Source organism: Colletotrichum jinshuiense, chromosome 8 (genome assembly GCF_051148585.1).
Source record: "Colletotrichum jinshuiense chromosome 8, complete sequence".
Lineage (NCBI taxonomy): Eukaryota > Fungi > Ascomycota > Sordariomycetes > Glomerellales > Glomerellaceae > Colletotrichum > Colletotrichum jinshuiense.
This window is the reverse complement of record NC_139315.1, coordinates 317,109-327,886: the sequence shown is the minus strand read 5'-3', so window position 1 is coordinate 327,886 and position 10,778 is coordinate 317,109. Positions and strand designations below refer to the sequence as shown.

The 10,778-nt window shown below is 49.0% G+C and overlaps 3 protein-coding genes across 3 annotated transcripts; all 3 read right to left on the bottom strand.

Annotated features, from left to right (window-relative positions):
- Nucleotides 1-457: 457 nt before the first annotated feature.
- Nucleotides 458-1,561, bottom strand: EsH8_VIII_000095 (DSD1 family PLP-dependent enzyme; the record flags this gene model as incomplete). The annotated part of the gene is made up of 1 exon (XM_083269137.1): nucleotides 458-1,561. The coding sequence occupies one exon, from the start codon at nucleotides 1,559-1,561 to the stop codon at nucleotides 458-460; it is 1,104 nt and encodes a 367-aa protein (XP_083128905.1).
- Nucleotides 1,562-3,418: 1,857 nt separating this feature from the next.
- EsH8_VIII_000094 (GNAT family N-acetyltransferase) lies at nucleotides 3,419-4,183 on the bottom strand (the record flags this gene model as incomplete). The annotated part of the gene is made up of 1 exon (XM_083269136.1): nucleotides 3,419-4,183. The coding sequence occupies one exon, from the start codon at nucleotides 4,181-4,183 to the stop codon at nucleotides 3,419-3,421; it is 765 nt and encodes a 254-aa protein (XP_083128904.1).
- Nucleotides 4,184-7,758: 3,575 nt separating this feature from the next.
- Nucleotides 7,759-8,901, bottom strand: EsH8_VIII_000093 (uncharacterized protein; the record flags this gene model as incomplete). The annotated part of the gene is made up of 1 exon (XM_083269135.1): nucleotides 7,759-8,901. The coding sequence occupies one exon, from the start codon at nucleotides 8,899-8,901 to the stop codon at nucleotides 7,759-7,761; it is 1,143 nt and encodes a 380-aa protein (XP_083128903.1).
- Nucleotides 8,902-10,778: the final 1,877 nt, after the last annotated feature.

Sequence of the window (10,778 nt, the reverse complement as noted above, 5' to 3'; positions counted from 1 at the left end):
GCTGGATCTCAAGGTTATAATTCTCGACCAGACTAGGGACGTCTTTGCTTCGGGTACACATGTCTTCGGGTACACATGTAAACATGGTTTTAAACACTGAGAAAAGTTGAAAGAGGGGAGTCATTCAACACCAAGGATTAAGGAGCACGTTCTAGACGTAAACATACTAAACTGAAATATAAGCTTCCCAAGCAACTCTGATCTAGTGTTTCTTGCATCTTTTTGTGGTTGATACTTGTTACTTGCCTATCGTCTGGGTTAATGAATAGTGGCAAGTGAGTACTAAGCCTATAGTGAGTAGACGCAATATTAATCACGAGATGACTACTTCCAAATCTCTCTTTCGAAAGTTCGGATAAACAGGCACTATCCGTACTCTAAGTTTTTTTATTGATACTTCTTGGCTTAAATATGCGTATGTTCCAGTTCGCTTCTTGAGGTATGAAGTTGGTTTTAATCATTGGACTTTTCCTCTGGAGTCGACCGACCAAATTTCTTCGATAACGCCATTCCGATAGGCATAATACCAGTCGTGCAAGTTGATCGTCGGGTCAATGTGACTCGGAACCATTTCGACTCTATCTCCCACAGCCAACGCAGGAGTCCCCTCATTCCAGCTGAGTGAGCCATGCTCATCTCCCAGGTTGGCGTGCTCATAGCGCCGGTCCTTACACTCAGCCAGTCCGCTATCCGTCGTCAGAGACTTGAGACCCGTGTCAATCGTCACCTGTCGTTCGCCCTGCTTGCTAACAACGGTCGCCAGCAAAGTCAGGCTGTTGGAGTAGAACGAACCGACCGCGTTGCGGTAGTCCGTGTCCATGAAGATGAACGACCCCGGCTGCAGCTCCGTGACTCCCGGAACAGTGACGCAGAACTCGGCGGTACCCGTGCCGCCCGTGGTGACGACTTCTATACCGAAGCCGGCTTTGCGGAGCGCCTCTGCGGTCTCCGTGAGCGTCTTCATGGACTCGAGACACTGCTTCTTCCGATCTTCCCGGTCGTGAAGGTGCTGTAGATGACCCTCGTATCCTTGCACGCCAATCAAGTTGAGATGCTTGAGGTTTCCGATGTGCCTCGCCAGAGCCAGAGCAGGCTCGCCTGCGGCCACGCCGGTCCGATGCAATCCAACATCCAGATCGATCAGCGTGAGGATCGGCTCCTCGACGCCGGCCTCTTCCAACGCATTGTTGATTGCCGTCGCGCCGAACTCGCTGTCGACAACGATCCTAATCTTTTTGTTCTTCTTAAAGAGTTCAACAAGACGCTTCACTTTGGGTGCGCCGATGATTTCGCAAGTGATGAGGATGTCGTCGAAGCCCGCCGCTGTGATGGCTTCTGCTTCTGATACTTTGGCCACGCAGCAACCCTTGGCACCAGCGGCGGCGAGCTTGCCAGCAAGAATTGCGCTCTTTGTTGTTTTCAGGTGGGGGCGGATGTTCACGCCCGTAGGGAGTAGGCTGTCGAAAAGCTTCTTGATATTTGCCTCCATGAGATCGAGATCCACGATCATTGAAGGCGTGTCCAGGCTATCCAGCCGGTCGCCCACGTTGACGGTGTACATTTTGGCGGTGATATTAGGCTGTAACCGTGAAATGAATTGTCAAAGTGAGCATTTGCTAAATGTCGAAGTTGATGTGAACACGGAACTTCAAGAGCCCGCACACGATCGGCTGCGGGGTCGGCACCCCCAGAGCGAGATAAGACGATTCGGGGTGGATCTCCGGCGTCGGAAACGGCGTGACTAATCAATCTGTCTGCGGTTGTCCGCGGTTGTCCGCGGAATACCTAGGGAACGGTTTACGCGCTGCATCTCGGTCGGCGGTCTCACGTTTCACTGTACACACGATCACGGCACTATCCGAGCTGCCTATGTATGCAAATGCATCTTGGACTTTCTCGCGCCTTGACATGGCACCCGGCAAATCGTCCTTAATGGATGGGTCTTTGCTCGGCTCGGCATGCCAAAGTGTTCAATAGAAGCATGAGCCGCTGCAGGGTTGCATCATGTATGCAGCATCCTTTAAAATCAGCACTATGCTCATCCGTCCAACTCAAAGCAGCATCCAAGGGCTGATCTCTGGTTGCCGATAGGCCGTAGAAATGAGGGGCATGATGTACAGTGAGTAGCAAACAGCAGTCATAGTAGGACTGCACACCTGCTGCATATAGAACCAAGCGACGGACCCTCAATGAGGTGTGCTTGTGATGTGGAAGCATGCGAACGGGTTTTGAGACATGTCAACACCATGGCATTGGACAATCAAGGTCTGCAAACGTTGGCCATTATATATCTCTTTCATTTCGCCGTTATATCCCCAAGAAAAACGCACAAGGAGAACTTCGCAATGACTGAGTCCCTCTACGACGGTCAGACTTACTACACTACGGTGCTGATCAGGCCCCGGGTTGCATCTCAGCTAGTCGTTTGAACGCCGGCCAACATCTCCGGCATCGAGCAACCGATGATAAGACATTGCGGGGGGCGGGCAACTCTGCCAATGAAGACGTTTTCCGTGCTTAAGACTGCCGGCGCCGGAGCGGATAGAAGCTCCACAACTGCCCCAGCGCCGCTTTCGGCTATCTCGGTCGCACCCACCGCTTGAACCCCATCATGTTTGTGCCCATGTCAACAAGTCGACCCCGACTGATCCGTGAGAAAGTGAAAAGGTTAGCAGAAGAGACTTGGAGAAAGTAAAGTGCTTCTACTCTCAGTCGCAGGAAGTCCTTTCTAGCAGCATATCGCACATTTGCCCTAGGTACCATGGACTACTCGCTGCAGAACCACCGCTCCATCATAGGCTTCAAGGTCACTGATCTGCCCACTCCCTCGTTTATGCTCAGCTTGCCAACCATGAAGAACATTGAGAGATTGCATCAAGATGTTGAGAAGGCCAAGGTTACACTAACCGTCAGAAATCATATGAATTGGATAAGAAATCGATTAGAGAACAGTATAAATTTATCTATCGGACAGTATTGTGTAAATCATTAATGATGACAAATGCCAGTGGGTTGCTTGGGGTTGGGTAGTGAAGCCGGCCGGAACAGGCTTGTTCCTATGTTTGGTCCGCGCAGCCATGCGACCGAATTTAGGCTTGCTCAGGCCTGCTCAGGCCGACTCACCCAGCTCAGGCAAACTCGGAATATCTCACTCTCAGCTCAGATCGGCTCAGGCTAAAGCAGCAACCGCTCAGTTCCAAAGACGGAAGGAAAAACTCTGGGTGTTGATTTTGAGGTCGTGTTCGCGCTGTGATAATGTACATTTATTCGCAAAGATGCCAATGAAAATACTGTGGCCATAAGAGTCGAGTATGCTGATGAAATCCCGTGAGTGTCTATTTATTGATATTTGCCCCCGAAGCGTCAGCAACACTTTATGCTTTTGACAATTTCCATCCATTTCGATTTCGCAACTTGTCTAAGAGCTGCTGCCCGTGCGCATAAAGATGTTCGATGGTCTATCGCGGTGCGCAAACTGTTCGTCGACGCTATACTCAATTTCAGGGCCTTCTTGCTTGAATCCCAGCTTGGAGTATACGTGTCTACCCATACTCGACGCTTCGAGCAGCAACTCTAGTCCGCCACGTCGCTGGGCCTCGTCAAGGCCCCACTGCACTAACTTCTTGGCGGCGCCTTTTCCTTGAAACTTGGGGTCAACGGCGCACATGTCCAGCACAAAAACCGAGGGCTGGTCTGTCGTCGCCTTCTCCCTGATGACCTCCTCACGCCGCTTGTGAAGGGAACCCATGCACTGCGCAGCATAACGCTGCTCAGCCTCGTTCCCGGGGAAGATGGATTCGAGGTCGAGGTCCTTGATGAGATCCGTTGGGGGCGCGTCGCCGTGGCCGTCGACGGCTGAGAGCTGCGCCCAGATGGCCATGCCGGCAATCTTGCGCTGTCCGCTCTGCTCGGAGTCCGGAAGCGTCGCCTTAAGGAACACTGTGTTGGGCTCGCCCTTGTTATCCTTCTTCGTCGAGCGCCAGCGGTTAACCATGCGCGCAGCGTTGCGGGCTTGGCCCTCGGGAGTGTCCCAGCCCGGGTTCATAGAAATGAAGACGCCATCATGCACTTGGTGGCCGAATGCATTGCTGACAACCTCTGCAATTTGGGCGAAGTCCTCGGCTTGAGAAATGATTTCGATACGCAGGTCGGAGTCCTGCCCCTCCTTGGTGGTGATCGACATTCTTGCTGCGGGGAAATTGTAGTTCTACTGGAGTGCCTAAGGTGATGATGCTTTTCGAGGCGTTGCGTTGCGAGATCCTTGCTTGAGATAAGATGGTTTTGATATACCAGAAAGACAGAAACTCAACAGGTTCATGAACTTGCCACAAGAGCAGTAACGGACATGTGTCATTTAATATTGGGCAAGTTGGCAGAATCAGAGCGCCAAGATATCTGCTACGAAAGGGTGGACGACCGAAGCTAGTAGACACGGATGCACGAATCATGCAATGCTCAGCGAAAATGGCCCACTGAACTCCGCATTTCGGAGGCTAAGGCATAATAATTAGTGGTCAATTAACCCTTAGCGCGGGGCAATTGAGTTACCATTAATAACTTGAATGGTGAACGCGTTTACATTTGCTCTGTAAGCTATCACAAGGTGCTTACAATGCCGATCATCACGGCTGGTCATAGATCCAAGTAGGCTGCTTTGATTGATATTGAGATATCGAGATACAAAATTGAAACGTCTTGCAGCATGCCATAATTCCATCACAACCAAGAATAGTCTGGAAACTACCGGTGGCAGTTCTTTGGTAAACTCTAGTTAGTCACATTAGAACTAAGTCTGACAACCGATGATTTCGAATAATCACTTGGTCGATATGGTCACATACCACTTCTAGCATCGGCGATCTGAGACACGGACCCAAGGTTGCGGGCTGAGCCATAAATTTTACCAATGGTGGACTATTTGGAGCGTGTTGAATATTAGAGACACGATGAGATCTCGACTTCTTCACATAGCCTAGAAGATGATTCCCAATTTAAGTAAGTAACTATAAACACTAGTTTTCAATGATGTATTATGTGAGGGTGAGGTGTTTGATAAATAAATGTCGCAGCTTGCTGCCGCTTGTTTTGGTCACCGGCGAAACCACTTGCGACGTGAACAACAGAAAGACAAAATATTCCATATAGTATATGTTATTATAAGCATGTAGTAATTTGCATGCTGCCTAGCCTAGAACAAGCTTCAAAGAGGATCTTGGCGAACAGTAAAATGAATAAGGTTCCAATGACCGGCTAAAGGTATCTCCTAGAAAGACCGTTTAGAGAACAGTATGACCCAGATCTTTCAATTTACCACAGTATGTACATAAATTTCTATAGTCAACAAAAAGTTTCATGCCAGCTCGATGAGATTTTCCCGTGATGGCCCATAAAGGCGTGATATGTTGACATCAAGCACCCAGTTTGAAAACGGCTGTCCCGGCACTGAAGCATGCTCCAAAGAGACATCAAACCGAAACTCTTTCAAATGGTCAAACCAAGTTCCTAAGACCCATGCATCTTTGCGCTTCTTAAGAGCATCTTGACGGGGTAAAATAATGCGCGATGGATCCCTTTGCCAGATAGACACTCCATTAAACGGCTCATAAGTCAGTTTTTCATCAACGTCCTTGTGTTTGGTCTTGTCACTTGAGGTTTCATTCTGGTCATAACCCCAGTGGAGATTTGCCGACGTCCAAGGCTCTCCAAGATGCATACCAAATGCAACCGTGCCCAGAGTTTTGCATCCCAGCTGAAAGTCACCAACGCAAAACTCGAGTATGAGACTTTGTCCTTCACATAATTTCATGGTTCGCTCTGGCAGGTAGACTGGTGGGTAGATGAATATTGACTGTCGAAATTCTCCGGGCAGGCCAAGCGTAAAGTTATTCGAAACAAATCTATCCATCCGCAGAAGTCCAGATGCTGAGTATAAACCCTCCGTTACACTAATTCTGGTTCGCAGGTATGCGCAAGAATTGCGTGGGTTCTCTGAGACGCTTGATGAAATATTTGTTAGCCCCTGTGGCTCGCTTCCAGAAATAATAACTCGAGAAGCTGGAGCACACTGGAGGTAGCCGCCATGCGGGATACGCCGATGTATTACTGTATGGCCGTTGACCTGCACCCTAGAGAAGTGTCCAGGGGGACGGTCATGGCGTTGTCGGAGAAAGATAATGACTGATTGCGCATCTGCGCCGTGTGATGCTGCCAAGAAGGCAAAATGATACCCCTTAAAATGAGGCCACATTGAAACTATTGGGAGCTGAATCTGCAACCCAAAGTTTGTCAAGGTGTAGTACGGCTTGAGGCTCTCTTTATTGATATCGAACCGATCGATGAAGTCGTTATAGTTCAAAGACTTGTAACCGGCGGAATCTGCGAATGACCTCGGGGAAGTTGCAAGCATGCCATTTGGCTCAACTTGCCCCTGCCATGCAAATATAGTGTGGTCGCTCGATGTTTTCATTATTTCCTCTTGAAGCCTTTGGAACGCCCTTCTTCCCTCTCCGTAAATAGTCGCCAGGGAAACTCCAAATATGCCGAGCAGCGAATAAGCCTCATCCTCAACTCGGGTTGTTTGTCTGCGAGAAGCCCAAGACATCTTCTGTGCCACACTGGCAGTGTGAATCTTCTCTCTATCCATAAGTATATGTTTCTGAACTCCAGTAATTTTCGAGATCAAATCAGCCAAGCTTGACTTGCTGCCGATAATTTTGGTGCTCCAGCGGCTGTCGAAAAATATAACTTCGACAGGAGCTATAAGCTCCTGTAACGTCCAGCCTCTGGTGAACCAGACACTGCGCTGAAAAGGAGAATCTATCTCCAGAGGGTTTTCGTCTGATAAGACGTCTTCCAGGTAGGCGAAGCAAACCCGGGAACCTTTGTACCACGAATACATCGAGTTAATTGCTTCGGACAGTTCAGCACTGCTGGACTTGTCAATGCAGCAGGTGTCAATCCAAGCATAGCTGAGACCATACTCAAGGGCCTGCGCACAGCAGGCCATGACTTTTTGGTATCCCTTCTTCTGCTTTACCGAAGATATATCGACGAGATCTCGGAATGTAACCTCATCGGAAGGTGCTCCCCATCTGTGGGACAAGATGGCGTACGGCGGAATTTCACCAGCATGCATTTCGAGACGAAGATCGAGATCCCCCGAAGCAAGCTCTTGGATGTGAATTAAATGCATGATATCGATAAGTTGTTCTAGATTGAGATGTGTTGCTGGCAAAGTGACGGATCAGGCTGCAATGCATCTTGGCTGCCAAAATATGCTCATCAGGTGACCTGCAGGTTCTGGCTAAACAGGACTAGTTAATGCTACAATAAGCGTAAGAAAAAATGGGGTAGGTCGGGAGTTATTGAGAGATTGCTTTGCATATACCGATCGAAACCCCATTCAAGTCAGCTTTCAGTTCAAGACATCGCTGACAATACTACACAATCATGCGAATATCTTCAAACCAACATGGAACGCCTATTTCGGTGGATTTACCGGTTAAATAAAATATATAAATTTCATCTTAATTTCACTTCATGCCAATAATAGCGACTGAACTATTCGACAACAATATTTGACAACATTTCGAGTCACGAGGATATCAAATCAAGATGACTGCGAACTCAAATTTAGCATAAGAGCCTTTAATCGCATTTTTATCAAAGAACAAACTTGGTTGAAATCAAAAAGCAAACTATCTATCAAATGCTAGGTAAACAAAGACTCCAACCTGGTGCAGCAACAAAATCGCCGACTCAAACAGCGCCAACTGTGAACTCCTTCACAACCTGGCACTGGGGAGCCCCGTCATTGGCGTACTCGCAGCGCTGGCCCTTCAGCGTTGAGGCCAGACCTCTCTTCTCAGCGACCTTGTTGTTGGCGGCGGAGGCTGATCGGGTAGGATTCTGGCGAGCGGCGTGCTGCTCCATGCGAACGAAATGCCTAGAGCGCTTGCTGGGGACAGCCTTGGCGTCATCATTTCCAGTTGTGGGTGACACGTCAGTGAAGACGTTCTTTGCAGAGTCCCAGAGCTTGTTGTCGGAGGTGATGAAGGGAGCACCGGCAAACTTCTCCAAGGCGTTACCCCCTTCGCCGGTGAAAAAGTCAGAGAGCTCTTCCAGGAAGGGAACAATATCAATGGTCTCATTTTTGCTGGACATAGAGCGCTTGCCGTAGGACTCCTTGCAGTCGTTACGGTTGGCAATCTGGCCGACGTTGTCGGTCATAAACCCACAGGCCTGCTCAAACGTGGTCTTCGCAAGCGTGTCGTTTTTGCCCTTGTTGAAAATTCCCGCGAGGTTTTCCATGTCCAAGTGAAGGGACTGGATCGGCTTGTTGGTCCCGTCGGGCTGGCCATCAAGCCAGATGCAGCGCTGGCGGACACCGTTAAGAACGGCGCCCCAGTTCCACTCATGCCCGCATTGGAAGCCCAAATCACCCACTGGGATGAAAACCTCATCGCGTCTGGCTTGGGTATCACTGCCCTTGATGATGATGTTGGATACGCAGATGGCGTTGCCTCCGGGCTGAATGTCGAGAGACTTGAGGTTGAAACCGTTATTGGTCGTAAAGCTCTGGATTGGCGCCTCGGCGTTCTTGAGTCCTTTGAATAGGTCTAGACCACCGTTGTTGCGGCATTGGTCTTCGGGCTTCTCGCTGTTGCCTTCAAAGACACCGAAGATCTGAGTGTCGGAGAAGTCGGAGAGGATAATGGAGGGGGGGTTGCCAGCGGCATCCTGGTTGTCTCCAATCTCCATTCGGATGGTGTAAAAGTCAACCTCCTTAGGCTTCTGGGTGATCGCCTGCATAATGCCGATACCCGATGAGACGAGTCCCAGAAAGGTACCGACATTGCCTATGACGGTGCCGAGGGTTGCAACTGCTCCAATAGCGGCCATTTTGATTTTGTTTTGGAAGAACTGTTTTAAGTGAAGGTGGTAGGATAATTCCCAAGCGAGTGACTGCAAAACACAAAAGATGAAAGATAGTGTGACTCGTGTTGTGATCGAGGATTGATAATGAGAGAAAGGAATGATTCTCGAGTGATACCACCGCGACCTTTATAGTCTTTTGCGGCCATCAGAATAAATCGACACGGCTACCTCAGAAACTGTACAATATTGTCTGTGCCACCGCTGTGCCTTGATTCTGGTCAACTGCACAAATTACATCTCAACATGCAACAGCTTGTCTCCTGCCAAAGTCGATGCAATACGGCATCTTCGGGGCACCGAAAGCATTGCTATTCTCGGCTGCCAAGATTTCTGACAGCGGGTCGCAAAGGCAATAGACAAGTGTATTGCCAGAGACCTTAGCATGCATCTTAAGACGACAGCGCAGAGGTTCTCGTACTCCTGAAACGGCGAAGCGAGGAGGCCCACACCAGCATTGCTAGACAACTGCTACCCATGCAAAAGAGGTTTCTGCGGCCGTCTGCCAAATTTCATCTGCTCACAAGACCTCTAAAAGACAGTACACAACTTGCGTATTGTTGGAGCATTCTTGAATGATTCATGGTCATAGCTGTCTTACTTCTATGCGGAAGAAAGGGACGCACTGTACCGCTTGATATCATTGATGTCTCTGACGGCGCACTGATTGGAGTTAGGCACTTCATAATTATTGGTCTCCCGAGCATGGTTCTGAACCAGTGGGTGGCCGGGGTAACCAAGAATAAATTTAGGTCTCCATCCACATATCCCACCGGAAGCTTCAAGTCTCCATTGCTCCAGAATATCTGGGCTGATGCTAAGCCCTATCGCGCAATTTAGGTTCAGTGGCGGATCCACACTCACGGCCTGGCCAGACCATTACCTGGTGCCTAGGCATGGATAGCTCTATATCCACATCCAACTTATCGGATGTACTATGACATTTAATATGTTTTTGCAGCACTTTGAGCGTTTGTAAATGCATAAAGGAGTGTGCTTTCGCGAGACCTCCTGGAAAGCCGGTTGGGACGAACTCTTCTGACTCGCGTGGAGACCAAGAACTTGACCATTTTCACTAGCCAAGCTTGCATTAGGTAACTCAATGAAACGCCCGTAGATTTGGGGGAATGGGGAATTGGCTGGGCTGAGAAATCTGTCTTCGGTGCCTTCACTATGTTTGATGGAGATCCGAGGTACAGAGTAATGCCGCCCACAGGACCATCACCATAGAATATGAGTATCCATACGACTACTTTAGGAAACGCACACTTATTCTATGGAGCTTATTGATAATCACACATGGACATTACAAGGTCATCGGGAGGTTCTCTGAACCAATTCGTCCATCGGCAAAAACCGATTGGCCGCCGTTGTTTCACTGTCATAGCTGGACCAAGGAACCACCCATGTTGCAAGTTTCAGCTTCTAGACGAACGATAGGGGCTTAAGTGGTTCTCCAGAACACCGCCACTGTGCTTATGGATCGAATAATGACCCTCAACTGCAGATTGGCCGGTGGTCGACAGGCTACACAGACCTAAGTTTAGATCTTTTAAGCTCTCATAGTTTTGGGGCTTGGATTATTTCCAACCTGCGCAAGACTCGTGGTGTGTTGCTTGTGGGGTTTGTCTACCTGTCACAGTCGCAAATGAAATCCACTTACTCTAAGCCGCAGGTAGGCTCTCCAGCACATATCCGCCAAAACTAGAATGTCTGGTAGTAGGCCAGCACAAAACATTAACGAAGCTGCAATAAGATTATAAATCAGTAACTTGAATGCTCCTCCCAGTCTTGCACTGATGAAAATACCTGGTTCAACATTTCAGCAACTTTGTCTGGTGCAC